General features: G+C 39.9%; 2 protein-coding genes and 1 pseudogene across 11 annotated transcripts in view; 2 read left to right on the forward strand and 1 right to left on the reverse strand.

Annotated features, from left to right (window-relative positions):
- PIAS2 (protein inhibitor of activated STAT 2) overlaps positions 1-5,295 on the reverse strand; it is a 90,207-nt gene extending 84,912 nt beyond the window's left edge. For all 4 annotated transcript variants that reach the window (XM_068562370.1, XM_068562372.1, XM_068562366.1 and 1 more), the window contains exon 1: positions 5,127-5,295. In XM_068562370.1, the coding sequence (XP_068418471.1) occupies positions 5,127-5,150 (24 nt within the window). In that variant the 5' untranslated portion in view covers positions 5,151-5,295. The remainder of the gene's footprint in view (positions 1-5,126) is intronic.
- A 9,091-nt stretch (positions 5,296-14,386) lies between these two features.
- On the forward strand, positions 14,387-14,863 carry LOC137776213 (small nuclear ribonucleoprotein Sm D3 pseudogene; annotated as a pseudogene).
- Positions 14,864-19,461: 4,598 nt separating this feature from the next.
- KATNAL2 (katanin catalytic subunit A1 like 2) overlaps positions 19,462-26,344 on the forward strand; it is a 96,380-nt gene continuing 89,497 nt past the window's right edge. For 6 of the 7 annotated variants that reach the window (XM_068563475.1, XM_068563476.1, XM_068563478.1 and 3 more), the window contains exon 1: positions 19,462-19,569. In XM_068563475.1, the coding sequence (XP_068419576.1) occupies positions 19,519-19,569 (51 nt within the window). In that variant the 5' untranslated portion in view covers positions 19,462-19,518. The remainder of the gene's footprint in view (positions 19,570-26,344) is intronic. The other variant, XM_068563477.1, reaches the window with a different exon arrangement.

Here is a 26,344-nt window from a genome sequence, read left to right on the forward strand (position 1 = left end):
AAAAAATGGGCAAAAGGTCTGAATAGATATTTCTCCAAAGAAGATATACAAATGGCCAATAAGCACATGAAAAGATGCCCAACATCATTAGTCATCAGGAAAATGCAAACCAAAACCACAATGAGATAGCACTTCACACCCACGAGGACAAGGATGCGGAGAAAGCAGAACCCTTATACACTACTGGTAGGAATGAAAAATGGTGTAGCAGTTGGAAAAGAGTTGGGCAGTTCCTCAAAAACTTAAACAGAGTTACCACATGACCCAGCAATTCCACTCCTAGTTATATATCCAAGACAATCGAAAACATATGTCCACACAATACTTATACACTTGTAGATAAATGTTCACACCAGTCAAAAAGTGGAAATCACCCAAATGTACATAAATTCATAAACGGATAAACAAAATGTGGTATATTCCATACAATGGAATATTATTCGGCCATAAAAAAGAATGAAGTACTGATACATCTACAAGAATGAACCTGAAAAGACTGTTAAATGAGAGAAACCAGACACAAAAGGCCATATGTAAGATTTTATTTCTATGAAATGTCCAGAATAGGCAAATCCATAGAGACAAAGTAGATTAGCAGATGCTGAGAGCTGGGGGAAAGAGGGCATAGGGAGTGATTGCTAATGAGAATGGGTTTCTTTTGGGGTGATGAAAATGTTCTGAAATTCAATAGTGGTGATGGTTGTATAACTTTGTGAATAGGCCAAAACCACTGAATTGCACACTTTAAAAAGCTGAATTTTATGGTACGAGAATTATATCTCAAAAAAAATTTTTTTTTAAATAGACTAGCTAAGATCCAATCCAGAAAAACAAAGGCAAAAATGCTGAGAAAAGAGAAACATTTGGAGAATTTGTTAGAAAAATGCCACCTTTATCAGAAAAGATATTCATGTTTACCAGAGGGAGGGTGCAGACCTAAGGAGCAAACAAACACAAAAATGTCTACCACAGCTAAGAATCTCTTGGTTTACTGACTATAAAAAAATTATCTATTTCATTTTAAATTAAATATTTGGTTTTGAATGTGCTTTCATAGACATGATCTTAAATGAAGTCCTCCTGGAAATTTAGTTGTATCCACTAATAACAGCTTTGAATTACATGGTGAATTCTGTTAACATCTATCATATGTATTAGTCTATTTCTTTGCCCAATAGTTGGCAGCTTGGAGGGATGAGGACCTCTAACCTCAACACTCCCCTTCCCCATTAACTTCCCATTCTCCCTCTGTATCCCAACAGCACCCAAAGGTACCAGGATGGCAAGTAAGGAACCAAACCCTCAAGCCTTCTAGGCAGAAAGTCTTCTGTTATAGAATTATTTAAGCCTCTTATTAGATCTTCCGTATCTAGCTTACCAGTATCTATTAAGAAAGTTACTATCACTGGCTCGTCCACTAGATTCCTGCACACACATTCACTCTCATTCTCTGACACGCACAGAGATAATAAACTCTCAATGCACAAGAGAAAGAGGATGAGGCGTACAGGAGAGAGAGCCTTAAAAAAAAAAAAAAGTTAGTACAGTAGATCCCCCCTCCACTCCCACACTTGAGAGAAGAAGGAAGAGTGGATTAACCAGGTTAAATTGTAGCAGCGACCTTTTTAAGCACTGCACCAGTAGGACTATTGAAATTATGCAACTGGAGGAGACAAGGGTAGAAAAGCCGCTCTGGTTGAAGAAGAGGTGAGGGACTTCAGACTCCAACTACTCTGCCTCTCTTCCACCACTGTGCTTGGCACTGCTAGAGAATGTTTTGGAGGAAGAAAGCAGGGCCACAGTGACAGAGGCCTAGGCCACCAGACTGCATGAGCTTGTCCCAGGTTAATTCAATAGTTAATTCACAAACTCCTAACAACATAAATGTTTTAAACAAGCAACCACTGAACTGAATAATTTCTTCTCTAGCACCTTGAAAGCTTCTAATACCTAATGCACTATTATAATCATCTTTGACTATACAGCCCACAATTTCCCTTCACAGAGAACTTATCCCTTCCTTTCCCTCAACCCATCAGGATGATCTTGTGAGTCAGGTTTGTATGATGTGACTCTAACCTCCTGGCTATAGATAATTAGGACAGAAGTGGACCCTCACCGATCCACTCTCCCAGAAGAAATGAAGAGAGGTGTGCTGGTATTCTACTGGTCACTTGAACTGAAAGCAGCAAAGTGTAGGGATGCCATATTCTGCTGTGACTGGACAAGATCTCTGGTACTGGCCCACAGGGCAGTCTCAAAAACTGAAATTGTCAGGCAGCCTCTTAAGGTTCTACAGGAGTTGCCTCGTCAAATAACTCCCCTCCCCCGAGCAAAGCAAAGGCACAGGAATCACTGAAGCACAGTGAAGATGACCTTTCCCAAAATTCCAGACCTCCAGTACAGGAGACTCCAGCACTAGCCAGCAGTGACCTGCTCTGGTTATACGGGCTCCTAGGAAGTGGCCCTGAATGATAACGGACAAAGATAAAGGAAATCCTCTCAGCGGCATTATCAGCAGCCAAATATGTGGCATTCAGGTCGGCTGGCCATTTCTTCTACTGCCAAGAAGTTAGCCAACAAACCAATGCCCGTGATTTTTCCTGGTCCTTCAATTTACTTCAAAATATATTCTGTAGCAGAGACCATTTAGAAAACCCTCGATGTTTCTTCCCCTTTTCCTCCTTTCTAATTAGATTTTTATTCAGTTGTCCAGTTTTCCCTACGATATTATATATCATATAAGCAGGGTATTGTTTATCATTCAATTTAGTTCATAAAATGCAGGATGGTAGCTAGGAGCACCACGTGGACCCAAAGGAAACTGAACAGAGCAGTACAGCTTAGACTCTAAGGAGCATTCACTCTAAAGCTAGACCTCTGAGGTTAAAAATCCCAGGTCTTCCAGTATTGAGCTGTGTGATCTAGGTCAGGTTATTCAACCTCTCTGTGCCTCGATTTTTCACAGAATTGTTGTGAGAGCTAAATAAGTATGTATGTAAAGTGCTTAAACCAGGGCCAGGCATGTAATAAGCACTTTCTTACAATGGATATCTGCCATCATCATCATCATCACGATTTGCAATGGGGAGTGGGGAGAGCTACAGCACGTCTTTAAGTGTAGAGGATGCTACTGAGCAGGTAAGGCAAAAACGGGGGTGGAGAACTCTTTCTGCATTTGCACAGCCCATACCCTTCCCTCCTCTGAAAACTCTCCCCAGTTAGTCTCCTAACGTGAACTATGGCAGAGGAGCCATCTTCTAGCAAGTGCAGGGAGAAGAAAAGACAGCTGATTTACAGAAAAATATGATGAAGCTGACCCACAAAACAAAATGGGAGGGAAGAGAGAGGGGTATGGGATGGAGGGAGTGGGGAGGGAAGGGGGAAGAAGGGGAGACAAAGAAAGAGAGAAAATCTTGGTTTTCAACCACTTTCCAGTTCCTGATTCCACTCCAACCTAAGCACTGACTGCCCTTTCTGCCCTATACCAATAAATAAACTCTTCACTTTTTATTAAGCTTTGACAAACAACAGAAAAGTCTAACACAAGCCTTGGAAAACTTTTCATCAACAACAACAAAAATCTTAGAAGAGGTAAAGTTATATAATCCGTTACTACACAAAAACCAAGACAATACTGCAGATAAAAATAACTACAAACTTCAGTATTCTCAACCCATCCTAAACCTAATGCATGAATTTACACAGGTGAGGCTCAGGCCTGGTTGTTTCAAAAGCTCTACAGGTGTTATAACCTCTACAGCTGAGGCTCAGACACTAACACCCTTACACTTATCAATATGAACACCCTTTACCTACTATCACAGTTCTCTGTATAAACTAGCATAGAGCACAAAATGCATTAATATACTTTTCTCTTTACTGGGAATTAAATAATTTTTGAAACAGCATGAGAGAAAATGGCAGGCATTATTCGAACTGAAACAATTTACCTTTAGATCAGAACCATGAATACGTTCCTTTGCTAATGTTCACCAAACCAGCCAGGTAACCAGACAACATGCTTCCCCCGCATCCCACCCCTCTCCAAAAAGCAATAATAAACATACAAACTGAATCTTTCACCAGATTTCTCTTCCTTCTTATTCGGAAACAGTAATGCTAACAACACGTCTATGGTTGTGCAAACTGATTGCAGTTAACTTAATTTCAAGTTCCTATTCATCCCTTTTTTGAAAGACTTTTTTTTTTTTAATCAGGGTTTCCGTCCTTAAGTATCCCATTTATGCCGCCAGTAATTCTGCGATCCATAAAACAATCTGGCTCGTTTATCACAATTCTGTCTCAGTTGAGGGCTTTGAAGGTTATGACCCCACTGGAAAAATATCTTTTCCGTTCTAACCCCAACACAGCGCATTTCAAACCTCCACTATACAAAGGTTAACAACAATAAAGTTGTGATCTTGTTCGAAAGGCTAGGGAGAAAAAATTTTCAAGTGCAAAACGAGTTCACAAACCTCATGACAACACGGACTTTGCGGAGTTCTTACCATGGCACTAAGAAAATACCAAGGTTCAAGACCGATCATTGAAGGTAGGGTTCCCAAAAGACCACGCTTCTCCCCAAGATTTTGAGGAAGCACTGGTGGGAGGAAGGGGCCTTTCTCGTGACAGATCTGACTAAGCGGTAGCATCACCCACAGAAGAGAGAGAATTCCTAAAAGCAACTTCACGTTTCAGAAGACAGCCTCCCACCAAGTGAGTAGCCCGTAGACTTAGGAATCGACAGACACGTACACCCCTCGCGAAGGTGGAAAAGCAAATCCTGCTTCCCCCCTCACCCCTTAAAATAAACGGGGAAGTTGGGTCCCCACGAGCCCCTCCCGAGAGCGGCCCCGAAGCCCCGCGCCAGGTGTGGGGACCCACCGACCGGCTCACCTGGTCCCCAGGCCCGCCACCACCGGGTGGCACGGGCTTCCTCCGCCGCTTCGCTCCCCTCCCCCGCCCGCCCGGGCGCCCGTTCGAACGCGGGCCGGGGCTCGGGGCTCCGCCAACCGGTCCGCGCGAAACAAGAAGGTAGCGGCCGGCGACGCTGCGGCTTCCCCGCCTCGCCTACCCTCCCCTCCCCCGCGGCCTCCGCTCTCCACTCCCACGCCCCCGCTTACCCTCAACTCCTCGAAATCCGCCATTTTATACCACCCGCGGGCGCCGCCGCCGCTGCCGCCACAGCACCCCCTCCCGCTGCCGCCAACGACACCGCCGCCACAACGGCCGCCGCCGCCGCCTCCAGCACCATCCTGCACTGGGAGCCGCTAAAGACGCCGCGGCCACCGCCGCCGCCGCCGCTGCCTCCGGGCCCGTCACGTGACAGCCGCCGGAGCTCCGCCCCCGGCGAGCGCGACCCCGCCCCCCCGGCGCCCCGCCCTCTCGGCCAGCCGCTTTCCGCCCGCGTCTTCCGCCAGCCCACGAGGCCTGCGGCTCTGGCCTCGTCTGAGTCCCCGCCCCCTCCCGCCGCCTGCCCACCTCCCGCACGCCTTCCGGCGCCCGGCCCTGTCGCCGTGCAGCCCTCAGCCCGCGGGTGCTTCCTCTCCACGGCGCGGAGGCCCAGTCCCTGAAGCGCCCTCGCGACTGCAGCGTTACCCGCGGGACTGGAGGAGGGCCTGGGCTGGGGGAGGGACGGAGAGGAAGAAGAGATGGCCGGGACTCGTGACGGGAACATTTACAGTGCCCTTCCCGACGGTGGCTGTGGACGGAGGGAGCACCCACAAATAAAGGCATCCCCCGGAGTAGTTGTGGCGGAACAACCTAAATATGGGTGTTGGATAAGCTATTGTTCTGATCTAATGGGGCAAGGTTGGTGAGACCTCTTTGGGTTGCTAATATCCTCAGAGTACTAACCTGGCTGGCTCTTTCTGACTTTGAAGGGCGACTGAATGTCAAGGACTGCAGAGTTGAAAGGGTTGGGGCGGGGGGGGGGGGGGGGGGAAGTTGGAGAAGTGAAATAGGAGAGCGCCCAGAAGGGCCCTGATAGAAAGTCGAGGGGTCAGGGAAATAAGATAGCTGGGAAAGATGAAATGTCAGAGGAAGAGAAGATGGAAGGAAGTTTCACGGCACTCCTGACTTGCTGACAAAAGATGAGAAGATGCTGAGTTAAGCTGGTCAAAAAATTCGCTGGACCAAATCCAGGGTTTAAATTTCCTTGAAGAGGTGGATGGAATCCATTTAAGACACCTAATGTTGATCCCTGGGCCAAGAATAGTTTACCACTACACCTCTTCGCCTAACTCCTGTTCATCCTTCAGCTCTCAGTTTAAGTATCACTTCTTCAGAAAGACCTTCCCTAAACCCACATGTCCCCATTTTAATTCAGATCCCTCTCTGACTGCTCATAGGATCTGAATATTTCCTTCCTGATATTTTTCCATGGTAATTACGTAGGTCTTTGTGTGGTTATTATATAAATAATTATCGTTTAACTTTTTTTCTTAAAAATGTTTTTAAACCCGCTAGACTATAATGACTGACAAATGCCTGGAAAACTGTGGGCCTCTTATTGGTTTAATGAGTAAAAGAATGAACAGTATCTAGAGTAGGTTCTAATTCTGGCTTTCCACCATTAACTTTAGCTTGGCTTATTCTTGATCTTGGCTTATTCTCCTTAGACCTTGATTTCCACCTCAGTAGAGTTTAACATTGTTCAACAGACATTAAGTGAAGGCCAATGTGAGCTAGGATCTTCAGGGGAATAAAGATGAATAGAATACAATACAGCCCTTCCACCAAGGAGCTTACAACCCATAAGAAGCACCATGCGTGAAATACTGAATTTACTTTCTAAGCACCTGTCCTGTTAATCCTTTCTCTGCCTGTCTCTGAACCCATCAATCCTCTTGATCTCAACATCTCTCTTTTCCTTTCCACTGATTTCTTCCTCCTTCCCTATATACGTGTTCAAGCCTCCCAGATAGTTTCAAGCCACCTTTCTTCTTTTGCCAAGCACACATCTATTTTAATCACATTTCTTTGCTCCTTTACACTTTACCTTAACCTTTACTGAAACTATACAGTATCAAAGAATATGAACAATGAATTTATCTTTTATATTCCCAATTTTTTAGTCTGGAATTTTTAAACACAAACAAAAGCTGAAAGCATAACACAATGAATATCTGTATACATTCCAACTAGATTCAACAGTTATTAGTATTTGAACAATTTTTATTAAGGTATAAATAACATATAGGTAAATCCTCCTATCTTAAGTAAACTCTTCAATTAGTTTTGAAAAATGCTTATCAAGATACAGAACATTTTCATCACCCCAGAAAATTCCCTCCTGCCCCTTCCCAGTCAAACCTCCCACCAGAAATAACCAATGATCTGATTTCTAATACTGTAGAGAGAATTTTAAAACGAGGGAAACTTATTTTAAAATGCTATTATAGCCTCGATGCCAAAACCAGACAAAAATTAATTTTCCTATCTAACTTACAAGCAGATTTTATGCCAGTAATGCAAGGATGGTTTCACACTAGCATATATGTTAAAGAAATTGGTAATTTGATACAACTCAACAACTAAGAACAACCAAAAAATCTGGATTTAGAAAATCAGAAGCAAGTGCCAAATGTAAGGAGTTAACCAGTCAAAATCTTAGAAGGCAGTATTCGAGGCAGTTAAACTGAACATTTATCCTGAGACATTTGACAATCCAAAAGTAAAATCTATAAACTGAGCTATGACTTTTGCAGGTTTGCTGGGCAAGAGAGACATAAATCTAAATCTAGTGCCACAGAAGAAGCAAAGTCCAATAAACACCCTCCATATTTAATACAAGATCCCGTAGGGTAAAGATAAACCAGAAATAAATCAGCACTTCCACAAATTGCGTTCAGGTTTTAACAGCAATCAGGAAATCTCACTTCTTGAATACTGAATAAACAGATCCTAGAGTGGTACTCCACAGACACTGGGCAGAATCAAACAAAAATTCTCTCCAGATGAAGATATCATTAGCCCAAACCTCAAATTAACCTACATAAAATTTTACAAATTAAATGACCAAACATAATCAAAAATCAGAAAAAGACTGCAATAAAAGCAAGCTTACACAAATAAGTAAATAAACAAACCTTGAAAAAATAATCTAATAGAGACTCTAGAATTGAGATGTTTAAGAACTCAACGGATAACTTTATAGGTATATATGTATATTACACATGGTTTAAGAGAGAATTAATAACCAGAACATGTTAGAAGACTATTTAGAATGAAGCTCAGGGACACAAAAAGATGGAAAATGCATAAGAAAATATTAGAGACATAGATTTGAGACAGAAGATAATGCTGGAAAAGTCTAACAAATGTTTAATTGGAGTCCTCAAAGAACAAAAAACCAAAATGAGGCAGTAGCAATATGTGACGGGATAAAGTTTGAGATTTTTCAGACTGATAAAAAAAATCACTGTAGGTAAAGGGTTAACAAAACCTTTTCCTTTCTACATAAGAACTTGACCTTCAGTTAATTTTCTAGCTCTGTTCACCTGGAAACATGATAGAGGTTTATGATAAAAATGACCTCTGATTAATAAATTGCCTCTGGACCAGGAGGAACTATAAATGGTCTACATTTATAGACCTGATGGGGATACCATACTTGGGACTTTTCTGAGTGAGTTAAGTTCACCAGTAAAATATAGCAATTTTAAATCTGTATGCACCTAATGACATGCACTTAATGCATCTTACAGAACTACGGTGAGAAAATCCACAAGTACAGTGAAGCATTTTACCATACCTATCTCAGTAATTGATACAAAAAGCAAACAGAAAATCATTAAAGATACAGATTTTTGGAACAGCATAATTAACAAATTTGACCCAGTGATTACAAATAATGTGCAGAAAATGCATTATTTTAAGTACATATGGAATATTTACCAAAATTGAGCATAATAGAGTAAGCCTCAACAATTTTAAAAATTGTGATAAAATATACACAACATAAAGTTTACCAACTTAACCACTTTTAAGTGTACGATACAGTGCCATTAAGTATAGTCATGTTACTGTACAGCCATCACCACCTTCCATCTCCTGAATTCTTTTCATCTTGCAAAACTGAAACTCCATACCCATTAAACAATAACTCCCTATTCTTTTCTTCCCGCTGGACCCTGGCAATCACCATTCTGCTTTCTTCATGACTTTACTCTAGGTACCTGATATAAATGGAATTATACATTATGTGTCTTTTTGTGACTGGCTTATTTGCCTTAGCATGATGTCTTCAAAGTTCATCCATGATGTAGCATATGACAAAAAATGTTCTTCCTTTTTAAGGCTGAATAATATTCCATTGTATGTATATACCATATTTTGTTTATCCATTTATCTGTCCATGGACAGTTAGGTTGTGTCTTAATCAGGCTGGGGTACTAAAACAAAATACCACAGAATGTGTGACTTAAATAGCTAACATTTCTCACAGTTCTGGAGGCTGAGAAATCTAAGATCAAGGTGCCAGCCTTTAGTGTCTGATGAGGACCCACTTCCTGGTTTACAGATGACCACCTTCTTACTATATCCTTACATGATAGGGAGAGAGAGCTCTGGTTTCTTGATCTTCTTATAAGGGCATTAAGCCAATCCTAGGGCCTCCACCCTCATGACCTCAGCTAAATCTAATTACTGCCCAGAGGCCCCACCTCCAAATATCATCACATTGGGGATTGAAGCATCAACATATGGGTTTTTGAGGGACACAGACATTCAGTCAATAGCAGGTTGCTTCCACCTTTTGATTATTGTGACTAATGTGAACAAATATCTCTCCTAGATCCTGCTTTTAATTCTTTTGGGTATATACCCAGAAGCGGAATTATTGGATCATATGGTAATTCTATTTTTATTTTTTGAGGAACTGCCATACTGTTTTCCAAAGCAGCTGTGCCATTTTATATTCCCACCAGCAGTGTGCAAGTGTTCCAACTTCTCCACATCCTCATCAACACTTGTTATTTTCTGGTTTTTAGTAGTAGCCATCATAATAGGTATCAGATGATATCTCCTTGTGGTTTTGATTTGCATTTCCCTAATGGTTAGTGATGTTGAACATCTTTTCATGTGCTTATTGGCCTTCAGAATAACTTATTTGGAGAAATGTCTATTCAGTCCTTTACTCATTTTTACATCAGGTCGTTTGTTTTTTTTTTTGTTTTCGAATTTCAACAAATTTTAAAGGATTGGAAGCTGCTACAAGTCTATTTTCATTTGCTCTCTATGACAAAGATTGTCTTGAAACAGTGTTTTATCATCTCTCAGGTTCTGATGAGATATAATAAGCCATGATGATAGTATGTACCCTTGATATGATGTGATGAGAATGGCACTTTACCTCTGTGATCTTCCTCTCAAAAAACACACAACCCCAGTTTAATCATGGGAAAAAGTATCAAAGAAATCCCAATCAAGGAGCATTCTACAAACCACGTGACCAGTATTCCTTAAAAGTGTCAAGGTCATTAAAAACAAAGAAAGTCAGAGAAATCATCACAGCAAAGAAGAGCCTGAGGAGACACAACAACTAAATATGATATGGTATCCTGGCTAGATCCTGGTATAGAAAAAGGACACTAGGCAAAAACTAAGGAAATCTGAATAAAACATGAATTGTAGTTACTAATAATGTCTCAATATTTGTTCATTAGTTGTGACATATATACCATATTAATACAAGATGTTAACTACTGCATAGCACAGGAAACTCTACTCAGTATTCTGTAACAACCTATATGGGAAAAGAATCTGAAAAAGAATGGATATATGTATATGTATAACTGAATCACTTTGCAGTATACCTGAAACTAACACAACGTTGTAAATCAACTATACTCCAATGTAAAATAAAAATTAAATTTAAAAAAAATGTTAATAATCAAGGAAACTGGGGTATATAGAAAGGAACTGTGCTATCTCCACAACTAGAATCTAAAACCTATTTTATTTATCAAAAAATTTCAAAATTATATTTGTCAATGATAGAAAAGGACTGGTTACTTGATTTTTAAAATATAATTTCAACTTTTGAATGATTGTAAAAATGCAAAGTATCTTGTCAATAAGAACTTGAAGACATTGTCATTAAAATGTCTTGATCAAGAAGTACAGACAATTCAAACATTAAACCTGCCCATAGAAGTGCTCTCAAGCTTTTCACTAAAACTTCTGAAATTTTTCATTTGGAAGTTTTATGCAAATTTAATATTTTATATTTTCCTTAATACTTTAGTATTCCACTCTTTCTTATATGAAAAAAATAATGAGCTTTTTCACCAAGCTCCATATAGATATTCTTAAATCCCCTCCAGTTTATTAACATGCCACAGAAATTTTATTGTTTTCTTTGTGTGCATGACCTGAAGTTAGGAAGTACTAACCTAGAGAAACTCTTATACAGGCACATGTGCACCAGGAGATATGTACAAGGATATTTATTCCATCACTGTTTGTAACAGTGAAAAGTTAAAAACAACTTGTCCATCAAGGATAGGGTAGATATATGCATTGTGTTCCTGCTAAAGAATGCTATGTATACAGGAAGAAAAAAATGAATAGAGCCAGAGCTTCATATAAGAATATGGACAAATCCCCAAAACAATGCCAAATGAAACAATCAAGTTGGAAAAAGTTATATCCCTTTCATGTAAATTTTGCAAAAAGGAAAAACAATGCTGTATATTTATGGATATGTACATATGTGATAGAAAACATACATGTGAATGATGAGTATCAAAACCAGGACAGTGGGTACCTCTGAGAAGAAGGGAATAGGATCTGTAGGCTATTCTGGGGGATTCTACTGTATTTGTAAAGTTTTCTTTCTTAAAAAAAAGATCTGAAGCAAATATGACACAATGTTAAGATATGATAGAATTGGAAGGTAGGTATACCAATCTATTATCCTCTATATTTGTATGCTTGAAATATTTCATAGTGAAACAAAACCCAAAATGCATCCTAAATCTGATCATTCTTTACTTCACTGCTACTGCCACCCTTGTCCTGGATGACCACAGTAGCCTCCTGTCTTTCTATCTTGCTTTCTATCTTGTTCCACTACAATCATTCTCCATGTAACATCCAGAATGATTTTTTATAAATATAAATCTGATCTCACCATCCCCTATTCAAAATCTTTCAACAGGTTTACAGCACTCTAAAAATAAAAATTAAACTCCTTACCGCAGTCCACAGGCCCTGTTTTATCTCCCACGTTTAGCCTTTATTCTTCCTCCACTGTCATTACTTATTCCCTCAAACTGTGGCACTTCTCACTACCTCAAATTATATTAATTCATGGTTTATGGGTACAATTCTTCCCAGAGTCCCCACCCCCACTGGAATATAAGTTCCAGGAAGGCAGGGACTTTGTCCTCCACTGTATCCCCACTGCCAAGAACACCGTTTGACTCATATTAAGCATGAAATAAATATTTTCTGGATGAATGAAAAAAATGAATGATTTCATTTTCATTCAAATAGAGGAGGAGTAACATTTCAGTGGTTAAAAAAAATGATGTAATCAAATGTATGGGGCCTGAAAATGACAGGGTACACTCTCAACAATGACAACAATTGCTAAGACCCATTAAGCACTCATTATGTGCATTTCCAAGCACTAGAACCACTTACATTTTGGGGTGCGTGTCAGCCTTGCTCTCCTCAGAGGCCCTGCAAACCTGAGACATGGCAACCTCCTTCCTAGCCACCGCTGATTGGATGTGGAGGAGAGGGGACTGAGAAAAACCCATATGTTAGCCAGGGTGAAGCAATCAGGTTCTTTTTCTCGAAAATTTGTCCTGAGTGACGTGTGCGCTAAAGAAGTTTGAAGATGAGTCATGTTAATGGCAGGACATTTTTGAGTGAAAGGAACAGCTGCTGAGGTCCTGAAAGCTGCACTGGTATCTACCCTTTCTGAACCTTGTTGTTCAATGTTTCATTGGCTAATGACAAAGGTTACCCGACTATTCTTCCACCAGAAAAATCCTCTCCCTTCATTTTTAAAACTAATACAGGTAGGTTACTTTCTTTGTTGATTATTCATTCTCTTAGAAACAAACCAACAACAGCAACAACAAAAATTAACAATCTCTTAATCAGGGAAACTTGACTAGGGCTGTCTTTCCCACACAAGGTTTCATTTCATTATGAGAAGGTATTACTGTTCCCATTTTGCAGATGAGGATACAAGGCTTGAACAGGTCCAATACCTTTCCTAAAATCACAGAGCAGTAAGTGATGGGGCAAGATTCCAATCCTGGCCTGTGTGCCTCTGAATGTGGCTGCAGGAATGGCAGCAGGAGGATTGTTCAGAGACAAAGTTAGGAAGACAGGGCACACATTCTGATACCATTTAGGGTAAATTAGAAAATGACACATAACAGTGAAGGGTAAAAACCAGACTTCATTCTATTTTTGGATAAGATCCAGTAAAAGCTCTCTATTCCTATGTTTCAACAACTGTTGGCAGAGAGAGATTTATACCAACACAGAATGTCTGTATGATTAAAACTTTTTCTCTATCCACTGACAGAGGTGACAGTTTTTAAAGAATGACAGGATACATTCTTTTTAGGTGACATAAAAAATGGAGTTTTAACAATATATATTCAGAGACGAGTTATAGTTGACTGTCAGAGGGTTTGCAGTTAGGCAGGTATCTTTCTTGTCATTCTTGAAAACTCTCCCTCATTCTTGCATGCCTAGAGAAGCTCTGTGGAAGGTGGTTTGACATAAGTGAGGCTGTGAATACAGAATTCCAAGGTGTTTGTATGGGAAGAGGCTAGTGAAGAGAAAGGGATAGGCATTGATGGATTCACGCACAACTTGAAGAGCATAATCAATAAAACAAAAAAGTTTATGAATAAAAAACACTCAGAATTCACCCTATAAAACATCCTTGCTCTAAGAGAAAGAACAAGTGAAATAACTCGTTTTCTCCAACTGAAGTTGGACTGTGTTTTTAAATATTTTGGAAATAATATGCCTTAAAAAAAAAGAAATAATATCTCTTGAGAAACAAGAGGTAAGCTTTGGCTCTGTTTCATACACGTCAAATGACACAACTTGGAAGCATCAATAACGTGGACACCGGACGCAATTTTGCTACTTTGGTGATTATTGAAACAATGTTTTAAAACTCAAGGATAAGAAATTTAACGAATGTTTTATAAAAGGAGAGGAAAATAAAAATTTCCTTAGAAAGAGGGGAGTTCTTCTTTTGTCTGTAGGTATGAATAGTATAGGAAGCAATTAATGGACACATTTTTTGAAATGGTTCTGGCAGCGCGGGCGGGTCGTTCGCGCACCTGTCCCTGGAGTCGCAAAAGAAAGGGAGGCAGGAGCAGCGCGCTCTTCCTCAGAGATGTCTATTGCTGTGCGTGTTCAAGTCCTACACGAGGCTGAGGACCACATTGTGAATGTGAGACAAACCCGGCAACGTGTATCGTGGGAAGGTCATGAGGCGGAGGACAACAGGAACTGCCCGATGGGCAAGATCTCAGTCCCCTACGTAGGTGATGGGCGGCTCACCTGGAGTGCACATCCGTGGCAGGAAGATCTGCTTTCTGATCTTGCCAGATTTGCTGAAAAACGCACCCACGTTAAAAAGCATGAAAAAGAAAAACCAAGGCTCGGGGCCAGCCGGTGAAAAACTGCTATTCTGAAGGCCCAAGTGGCCACAGGAGAAAGAGGATGTGGAATGGGATGTGGAAACATCTTCCAAAAGCAAAGATACATTGTTGAAGAGAACTTTGCCCTTATTCTTTCTTTTAGGTTATCTGGGTTGGGGAGTGGTGGTGGTGAAGTGCATGCTTCTGTATATGCCCTAGGTTTTCTTTGACATCTTTCTCTTTAGATGAGGAGAAATGTTAAATTTAATAAACATGGCAGTGGGGTTTTTTTTCTTCTTGAGAAAAAGAGATAGGTATAACCTGGGGCAATTTTGCCCTCCAGGGGACAATCGGCATTTGGCAATGTCTGGTGATATTTTTGGTTGTCACAATTTGGGGGTGCTGCTGGTATCTAGTGGGTAGAGGCGAGGGACCTGCTAGACATCCTGCGATGCTCAGGTTAGCTCCCCACAACAAAGAACTATCTGGCCCCGAATGTCAACAGTGCTGAGATAGAGAGACCCTGCTGTAGCCCAACAAATCTAGCTGGAGAATTTCAGTGAGAAAAAATGGGTTCCTCTCTTAAAGGAAAAAACACATGCTGCTGCCTTTGTGTTTTCTTTCTAAAGTGGTAGCTTTAATTAAAACTGATTTTACCATACGACCCAGCAATCCCACTACTGGGCATATACCCTGAGAAAACCATAATTCAAAATCAGTCATGTACCAAAATGTTCATTGCAGCTCTATTTACAATAGCCAGGACATGGAAGCAACCTAGGTGTCCATCAACAGATGAATGGATAAAGAAGATGTGGCAAATATATACAATGGAATATTACTCAGCCATAAAAAGAAACGAAATTGAGTTATTTGTAGTGAGGTGGATGGACGTAGAGTCTGTCATACAGAGTGAAGTAAGTCAGAAAGAGAAAAACAAATACAGTATGCTAACACATATATATGGAATCTAAGGAAAAAAAAAAAAAGGTAATGAAGAACCGAGGGGCAAGACGGGAATAAAGACACAGACCTACTAGAGAATGGACTTGAGGATATGGGGAGGGGGAAGGGTAAGCTGTGACAAAGTGAGAGAGTGGCATGGACATATATACACTACCAAACGTATAATAGATAGCTAGTGGGAAGCAGCCGCATAGCACAGGGAGATCAGCTCGGTGCTTTGTGACCACCTAGAGGGGTGGGATAGGGAGGGTGGGAGGGAGGGAGACTCAAGAGGGAAGAGATATGGGAACATATGTATATGTATAACTGATTCACTTTGTTATAAAGCAGAAACTAACACACCATTGTAAAGCAATTACACTCCAATAAAGATGTTAAAAAAATATTTGAAGACGAGAAAAAAAAACTAATTTTAAGACAGAGTGAGATGAGATTGGGGAGTGATGTACATGTCAAATTGAGGGATTTGAATGCTCTAGGTCACAGGATTTTGTAGGCAGTAGTGTGATAAGATCTCTATTCTAGAAAACTAACACTGGGAGTAACTCAGGGGTCAAGTGACCTCCAAAGACGTCCTCTCATTCCTTATAGTCCCTGCCCCATTATCCCTCATCTAGGCTACATAGCCTCCTTTCTGACCTCCCAGCTCCTAGCAGTCACCCTTTCAAAGTCACCTTAATTTCTGGAGAATATTTTCACTGGATATAGAACTCTTAACTTGACAGTATTTTGTTTTCTTTCAGCACTTTAAAGATGTTTTCTATAATCATCTGGACTCAGGTTGTTTCTATGTCTTGGCTACTGTAAATAATGCTGCAATGAATATGGGTGTGCAGATACCTCTTCAGGATAGTGATTTCATTTCCTATGGCTATGTATCCAGAAGTGGAATTGCTATACCGTATGATAGTTCTATTTTTAATTTTTTGAAAAAACCTCCATACCGTTTTCCATAGTGGTTGTACTAGTTTATGTTTTCACCGAGAGTGCAGTTCCCTTTTCTCCACATCCTTATCTCTTGTATTTTTAATAATAACCATTCCAACAGGTGTGAGATGATATATCATTCTGATTTTGATTTGCATTTCCCTTATGATTAATGAGGTTGAGCACCTTTCCACGTACTTGTTGGTCATTTGTATGTCTTCTTTGGAAAAACGTCTATTCAAGTCCTCTGACCATTTTAAAATTGGATTGTTTGGTTTTTTGCTATTGTATTGTGTGAGTTCCTTACACATTTTGTATATTAACCCCTTATCAGAAAGATGGCAAGTATTTTCTTATATTCCATAGGTTGCCTTTTCTTTTTATCAATCATTTCTTTTGTTGTGCAGAAGCCTTTAGTTTGATATAATCCCACCTGTTCATTTTTGCTTTGGTCATGTGTGCTTTTGGTGTTATATTGAAAAAAAAATACATCATTGCCAAGACCAATGTTAAGGAGCTTTTTCCCTAGGTTTTCTTCTGGGACTTTTATGGTTTCAGGTCTTACATTTAAGTCCTTAATCCATTTCAAGTTAGTGTTTGTGAGTGGTGTAAGATAAGGGTCCAATTTAATTTTTTTGCATGGGAATATCCAGTTTTCCCAACACTATTTATTGAAGAGACTATCCTTTACCCATTGAGTATTCTTGGCTTCCTTGTCAAACATTAGTTGACCAAAAATGTATTTCTTAATGTGTGCTCAGTTGGAAACATTTGAAAGCCAGTGGTTATGTGGAGAAAATTCTTTAGAAAAACTTATATTACATTTGGAAATAAGTCAAAAGATAGTACAGCATATCCTTTCAATGTCATACTAGAGCAGTGTTTAAGAGGCCCAACTGCTTTCCAAAGGGACTTTTTGCAATGATGGAAATGTTCTATATCTGTGTTGTCCAATATATTAGCCATTAGCTACATATGACAATTTAATACGTGAAATGTGGCTAGTGTGACTGAGGAACTGAATGTTTAACTTTATTTAATTTTAATTAGTTAAAATTTAAATGTAAATGGCCAAAACTAGAGGAATGTTTCTATGTCCTTTAGAAAAGAAAATGTCAAGATTTTACTGCCCTGTAGAACATTAACTAATTTTGTATCTAAGCTAGCAATCTTATCCTAACCTTTCTTCTCAAAATGCCTATAAATACCCAGTTCTTCAAAATGCTCTTTAAACCAGCTTTACCATCTTACTGGCTCCCTCAGTGAGTTAGATAAAACCTTTGACATAATGTCCGTTCATATCAAAGAGAGTCATATTTTTAACTTTTTTGAAAGTCATGTCAACAAAAGAATGTGCTAAGTGTAGCGTAAAAGGATATATAGTGGAATCAGGAATTAGTTTTCTCTCCACCTAAGCTCTGCCTGGAGTAAGTATTGTGATCTGATAAACACCACTGAATTGTCCTAGAAAGTGATTCCTGAGCTGACTCTTAGTAGGCAAAATAGGCTTCAGTTAGGCAAATGAGGTAGGAATGATCCTCCAAGCAAAAGGAACTGCTCAGGACTGGTTCACAAGCATTGTAAGAAGTTCATTTATGCTGGAGTGAGAGATGAGGGGAGGTGTCTGGGTCAGGGTGGGAATGACAGGTGAAACTGGACAGAAAGAATAGCAAGAGAGTGTAGTGGAAAGGAACACTGGCTTCAGTCAGGAGGCCTAGGTTTGCATCTTAACTCTATCTAGTTGGATAACCTAAAATGAGTTAACTCAGCTATTTGAGCCTGTTTCCACAACTGTAAATTGGGAGTATTAATAACTTTCCATGGGGTGTTAGGAGTAAATTGGATAAACACATAAATCACATAGTACATTGCCTGGTGCCCTACTTTAAATGTTTAATAAATTATAGCTATTATTACTAATGAGAGAGCAGTGAACAACTTCAAATGGTGCCAAGTTTAAATACGGTAAAGTGTAAAATAATCTATAATTGGATTTCCTATTTAGGAAGTTATTGGCAACTTTGGCAAGAACAGCTTCAAAGGAGTAGGGGCAGAAAGTGTTGAGAAATGAATGGGAGGTGAGGAAGTGAAGAAGAGGATAGCCAGTCCTTCCAGAAAGCATGAAGTGAGTGCCAGAGAGGTGATTCAATTTAACAATTACAAGGTGAGAACTTTTTTTTTAGGTTGAGGACACTTGAATATTTTTGTATCCTGAGGGGAGAATGGATGAAGGAAGCCAAAGATAATGAGTAGAGGATGGTTTAGAATAAGATTCATAGCAAAAGAGACTGAAGGGAAAGACATTGAAGACACAAGAGTAGTTAGTACATGAAGAAAATAAAGCGGAGGAAAAAGTAAAGTCCATGTTTGTCCACTTCTAATGAGTAGGTCTGATGTGGGGGAAATTGGAAGGGAAGGAAAAGTTTAATGCACAGTTTGCATCCAAGAAAGCCCCTGACAGCCATAGTCCACATCAGATTCTATCAGTCTAGATGGACCAAGTACAGACAATTTCAAAGTAAAGCAGGAAGGAATTTCCAAACCTTTACCTTAATCAGGAGGGGGAGGGGGGCCTAGAGAAGACCGGATGGCAAAATAGAGTCTTGGGAACAGAAGCATTGGGTCACGAAGGCCTGAACAACTGCCGAAATCAAGGACAAATACTATGGTGCATAAACTTTAGAGACAGAATTAAGGGAAACAAAACAATTGCAAATGACCCAAGACCTGCCAATCATCCCCTTTCTGTCTCTCGATTGGTCAGTGCCGTGCAAAAGCTCCGGATTGACAGACTTATTTTAACATTGATTGGCATGAGTAAAGAATCCATCTTTGCCCAGTGATTGGCTGGCATGTCCAGACTCTGGCCAATCCTGAAGGGGGCGGGCTGGTTAAGCGTCAGGTTTCTCTGAGCCGCCATCGGTGGATGTACAGGTCAGCCGAGCAACTGGTTCCTTTTCTCCCTTCTCTCGGTCCCTAACACAGTGTCCTGATGGAGCTTTCTTACCAGACTCTCAAATTCACGCATCAGGCGCGGGAAGCGGTAAGGAAAGCATATACAAAAAAAGAATTGTACTACCAGGAGCTCCTCTCCCCTTGTTGCTGCGGGCCGATTCGAGTGTCTCCAGTTGCTATGGTGGCAGAGTCCGCTGCCCGAGTGGAGCAAGCGCAGCCTGGGGACTGGGTTTGAGGCAGGGGTGAGGGAAGGATGGGTCTGGGACGCAGGCGGGTTTGGGCTTGACAACGGGTTTGATGAAAGAGACGGCAGGGTTGGTTTGTGACTGAGGAAATGAGGTGTCGAGGGGGAGGTATTATTAGGCAGGCCGAGTCTTGATGGGTGAGCGAGCGGGTTTGGGGTGTGTTCAAAATGGGATTGTTCAAAGACAGGACAACACTGACCTGGGAGTTGGAATACTGGGTTCTGGTCCTGATTCACTACTACCAAGGCTGACAGACCTTAGGAATTTAATTCCTCTCTCAGGTTCCTGTTCCCCATTTGAAAGTAGGTAATTGGATTATAATCCTTTTCACAGGAAGATCACATGAATTTTACAATACATACTGTTTCCTGTTGTCTGTGTTATCTGCTAACTGGCTCAGCAATACTTTCCACAACAAAAAACGTGAATTGAAGATGTACTATATGCCAGGCACTGGGGAAATAAAAACAATGCTTTAGGGGGAAATATGATTTTAAAAAAAATTAAATTAAAAAATACTGGTATCTAAGCTCCACCTTCAGAGATTCTGGTCTTGGTGTATCCTGTGCATTGATATTTTAGAAAATCTCAATAGGTGATTACAATGTGTAGCCAAGGTTATGAACCACCACTTTAGTGTCTCCCACCTTTAAAAAAAACTAATAACACACAAAAAAGGTAACCCTTTGGCCTCACATCCCCTCTACCTAGCAACCTCTCTCCAACTTCTCCAGTTTCTCTCCAACTTCTGGAAAGGATTGGCTACACTTGCTGTTGCTACTTCCTCACCTCTGTCCATTCCAACCTGAGCCTGAACTACCTGCATCAGAACATTTTGGACTGGCTTTTAATAAAGCAGATTCCTGGACCTCACTGAGAATTACTGAATCAGAAACTCTCTGGGGTCTTGAAACTTGCATTGTAAATGCACACTCCAGGTTTGAAAACCACTGTCCTAGGTGGTCTTTTACATTTTCGTGACTTCCAATGCCATCTGTATGCCAACAACTCCCCCAAACTGACTCTAGACTGGACTTCTTTGCTGAGCCCCAAACCCATGTGATATCCTAGAATATGGAACACGGAGAGGACAATGAATCAATTGATTGTTTGACAAATCCAGTGGGGAATCTCAAGAATCTGCATGTTAACTTGTTCAACCCCTAACATTTAACCTTCTTCTCTAAAACCTGTTATCTTTCCCAGTCTTCCTCCCTCTGGGAATGTAAAACCACCATCCACCCAATTGCTCCAATCAGAATTCTGGGAATCATCCTTAGCTCCTTCTTCCGGCTAATTCCTCCCCCCGCCACCCGTCCTCTACATAAGGAAGGCATCAGCAAATCTTACTGATTCTATTTCTATAATGGGTCTTTAATAATAGCCTTTATCTGGGTCCAAGCCACTGTCATCTCTCACTTGAACCATTTCGATAGCCTCTTAACTATTCCCCCTGTTGGTTTTGCCTCCTTCTAGTCCATTCTTCATCTAATGATCAGAGTGATCTTAAAATTGTGTCACTCCCTGGCTGGGATCCTTTTAATGGCTTTCCATTACACTTGGGATAAAACCCCCAACCTTGACATGATCTATAGAGCAGGCAGTGATGTGGCCCAACTTCTACATCCAGCCTCTTTCTCACCACTTTCCATATTGCCTCGCACTGGTCCAGGCACATTCTCTCAGATCTGACATGTTTCTGAACTCCATATAGTTTGTACCACACAGGTTACCTTTTAATTGTGATTAATTTATGTGATTACCTATTTCCTGCATGTGACATAGCCTCTCAAACAGAATTCATGTGACTTGGAAACAGAGACCCAGTCTTATTTTTTTGTTCTATTCCCTAGATGGGACTAAGAGCCATATTTAGGTATGCTCATTGATGTCTTGAACTCTTGGGGTCTGAGTGCAAGGAACTGTGTCTGTGGAGGGAATAAGGTTGAGGTGGGGGAGGTGATCAGTGAGTTGGATATAAAGAGGATTGCATGTCCACAAGGTATTTTGATCATCTATGTTGTCTACTGTATTAGGATTTCAAGAATACTTTTTATTTGGTTAATTTTTATTGTAGTTTCAAATTTTAAATATATATATATAATATATATTAAATATATATATATTGGATTTCTGTTTTAAACAAAGTAATGCCAGCACTCAGCTTAAAAACATTTAATAGTTCTACAAAACTTAAGAAAAAAACGTTTCCTGCTTCCCTTCACACTGCCTTCAAATATTGCTCCCCAGAAGCAACTGCTTTTGCCCTTCGTAGCAGCTTCTTCAAAATAACAAGTTAAAACTTCTGAATTCTGATTTTTCATTCTCAGATGTAAATTCTATTTACTTTGATGGAAAATGAGCATTTGGCTTTTTTTAACCTACCTCACTCCTTCCCCATCCTCTCACTAGCCCATACTTCCCTTCCTCCATTTTCCCAAGATCATTTTATCACAATTTTTGGTTAAATACATATTCAGTACAGTTATGTATATTAATCTGACCATGAAAATGTTATTCACAGCTGATATGGTACCCTGTGGTTATATTTTATTTTTTATTTAACTTTGGGCAGGACTCAATCATAGCTTAAGTATGCCTTACGCTTTGGCTTAATTTTCTGTATACTTGATAACTACTTTCTTCCTAAATTTTCTGAAGGAATTGTAAAACTCCTCTCCATATGGTGAAGCTCACCAGGAAATCTTGCAGTTTCTTTTTTTTTTTCTTAGTGACATCCTTTCTGGACCCCTTGCATCTCCTGCTTTGTAGACTGGTTGCTCTCTGGGCTTGCTATGCAGCATTCTTCCTGGGAAATCCCTTCCCCTCTTCCCTGTGTCAGAAACCCTGTTTCTTGGACCCCATGTCTTCTTCCTTCTTGTCCTATATCCCTGTTTTAGTGAAACATACTGACCAATGGCTGCCTGAGAAAAGGTACACGGGAGGCAAAGTTTTTGAAGTAAGGTACTATGTATGAAACTCTGTTCTTCTCTCACCTTGTTGATGGTTTGGCTGAGATTAATATTCTAGGCTGGAATTGATTTCATCTCATTTGAGAAGGCATTTCTCCATTATCTTTTAGCTTCCAATGTGACTGCAACAAGTCTGGTGCTATTCTTTCTCTGAAAGCTTTTAGAATCTTCTCCTTACCGTCCCTGGTTTCTGAATCTTCATGAAGATATCGCTTGTTGAGAATCCTTTTTCATTCACAGCGCTGGTATGCAGTTATGGGCCATTTAGATCAGGGAATTCATGCCCTCAATTCTGGAAAATATTCTTGCATTATTTCTTTAGATAATTTTTTCCCTTTCTTTTTTTTCCCTCTCTTGCTCTTCCTTCCTTCCTTTCTTTTTCTTTCTTTCTCTCCCTCCCTCCTTCCTTCCTTTTGTATTTTTAATGTTTTTCTTTTCCCTGGAAGTCCTATTAACTGGATATTTGACTTCCAAATGGAACCTCTAATCATGCTGTTTTCTATTTTACATCGCTTACCTTTCTTGCTTTTCTTATCAAGAGACCTCTTCAACTTTTTATCCCATTTTGTTGAGTTTTAAATTTCTGCTATCATATTTTTATTTCCAGGTACTTTCTTATTGTCTCAATGTTCCTTTTTCATGGCATCTTCTTCTTACAAGATGCCATGGCTCCTTTTATCTCCCTGAGGCTTCCTCTCTCTCTCTCTCTCTCCCTCCCTCCCTCTTTGTCTTTTGCTCCTAGCATTATGTCTGTTTCCCCTCAGGTTTTTCTTTGCTTTTTTCCCTGGTGCTCTGTCTTTCATGTAGGAGGTTTTCCTCAGAAGTCTAGTGAACCTTGCCTGAGGTGACACACCTAAAAGCTAATTAGAATCTGTGTGTTTTAGAAGAGGCTCCTCAAATAAAGATGGGTTTCTCTGTAAGATGATCACGAAGCCAGGGGCCTTTTCCCTGGGACATCCCCAAATGCCAGTCAGTGTCTGTAGGTCTTTGCTCTGAGGCCTTCAATTTCTCCAAGGAGAAGTCCTTCTCACCCTTCTACAGGGAATGAGGGCAAAACAAGCATGCTTGCCACCACTGTTGGAGTTGAACAGGGAAAGACAATTGAGTGGGGGGGGGGGGCTTCTCCTCACTGTTCAGTGTATAAATTATACTTAATTACTCCTTCCTTTAAAAAAAATTCCTTTACCATCACTTTAATGTGATTTTGGGAGAGAGCAGAGATAAACAATTTCTAGAACAGTTTTTGTTTTACAGATATTTATTGAATGCCTACTGGGTACAAAGACTCGTACTAGTTGCTTTTGCAGGGGGTGGTTTCAGAGAGGTGAATGTAAAAAAACAAAAAGGACGAATATATGATTCATACCTAAAAGATAACTTTATTTTGTTATTGTTGGTTTCAAGTTAGGCATTTGTCATACATGTTTATATATTAAAATTTACTTTTAAATATGGTTATTTCTTTGCATATGATAGGGGTTGGTGGCTGAACATAAGAATGGGAGTTAGATACTTTTGAATTCATACCCCGGTTTTTACTTAACACTGAGGTAAATATGCATTTATTCATCAACTCATACAATGAACACTTACTTAGTGACTACTATGTATAAAACATGGTGTTTTGAGATACCCATGATGTTTTGTGCATTGACACGGTTGGTTATCCATAGGAAATGCCTCTTCTCTTGGTCTTCATGATGCTACAGTCTCCTAGAGTTCTGTTTTCCTTCTTGGCCTCCTTAATGCGCTTATGTTTCTCTGCCCCTTACATTTTTGTTCTTTAGGATCTGAACTTGCCTTTCCTGGTCAACCTGCTTCCCAAACTTGACAAAGTGCCCCTCCTTGATGCAATGAGTAGACATCACCATGCCACCTTTATCCCAGGAAATTATAATTGAATTTTTCCTTGTTGATTGCCTCCCCTGACCCCAGTAGACTATAAGACATACACAGAGTGGAAATGTATGAAGCTGGGGAAAAACCAATTATCAGGGAACTATAAGCTGAACAACTACTGGTGCTCACATAACCTTGAGAGACATTTGAAGTCCAGCCAACCTGAGTGGAGACTTCTTGTGGAACAGCAGAGCATTTAGTAGAGATTCCAGGAAGGCAATGCATTAAGAGTAACCTAAACTAGGCTTAGAATAAAAGTGACTTTGGATAACCTCCTTCCTAACAAAGCTTGATAGAATCAGACTTACCTGCAAATAACTAAACTATCTGAACTATCTGCCCCCTCAAAACCCTCAAAATACTTAAAAGAAGGCAATATAATCTAGGTATTCACAAGACTGGCATCCAAGGAAATAACTACTAGCGGTCATAAAAACCAGGAAAATGTGCCAAAACCAGGACAAAAATCAGTCAACAGAAGATCCAGTAATACAACAAAAGACAGAATTAGCAGACAGGGTCTTTAAAAACAGCTATTATAAATATGTTTAAACATTTAAGGAAAACATGATTATAAAAAGGAGAAAAACAGAAGATATAAGAAGAATAAAATGGAACTTACAGACTTGAAAAATATGCAGAATTGTTTCTGGGTCCTCAAGTCTGGTCCATGGGCCTTTTTGTCTATTTCCTGTGCTAATACCACACTGTCTTAATAAATATAGTTGTGTCCATTCTTGATATCCATTAGAGCAAAGACTTCTACTTGTTCTTTTTTTGTCAAATGGTCACACTATTATTTGTTCTTGTAGTTCCTTTAGGTGTAAGATTAGACTGTTTATTTGAGATTTTTCTTGTTTCTTGAGGTAGGATTGTATTGCTATAAACTTCCCTCTTAGAACTGCTTTTGCTGCATCCCATAGGTTATGGACTGTAATGTTTTCGTTGTCATTTGTCTCTAGGTATTTTTTGATTTCCTCATTGATTTCTTCAGTGAGCTCTTGGTTATTTATTCACTTATTGTTTAGCCTCCATGTGTTTGTGTTTTTTACGTTTTTCCGACCACAACGCTATGAGATTAGAAATCAATTACAAACCCTGTAATTGATTTCTAATCTCATAGCGTTGTGGTTGGAAAAGATGCTTAATATGATTTCAATTTTCTCAAATTTACTGAGGCTTGATTTGTGACCCAAGATGTGATCTATCCTGGAGAACGTCCGTATGCACTTGAGAAGAATGTGTAATCTGCTGTTTTCAGATGGAATGTCCTATAAATATCAGTTAAATCTATCTGGTCTGTTGTGTCATTTAAAGCTTGTGTTTCCTTATTAATTTTCTGTCTGGATGATCTGTCCATTGGTGTAAGTGAGGTGTTAAAGTCCCCCACTATTAATGTGTTACTGTCGATTTCCTTTTTTATAGCTGTTAGCGTTTGCCTTATGTGTTGAGGTGCTCCTATGTTGGGTGCATATATATTTATAATTGTTATATCTTCTTCTTGGATTGGTCCCTTGATCATTATGTAGTGTCCTTCCTTGTCTCTTGAAACATTCTTTATTTTAAAGTCTATTTTATCTGATATGAGTATTGATACTCCAGCTTTATTTGATTTCCATTTGCATGGAGTATCTTTTTCCATCCCCTCACTTCCAGTCTGTATGTGTCCCTAGGTCTGAAATGGGTCTCTTGTAGACAGCGTATATATGGGTCTTGTTTCTTTATCCATTCAGTGAACCTGTGTCTT

Source organism: Eschrichtius robustus, chromosome 14 (assembly GCF_028021215.1).
Source record: "Eschrichtius robustus isolate mEscRob2 chromosome 14, mEscRob2.pri, whole genome shotgun sequence".
Lineage (NCBI taxonomy): Eukaryota > Metazoa > Chordata > Mammalia > Artiodactyla > Eschrichtiidae > Eschrichtius > Eschrichtius robustus.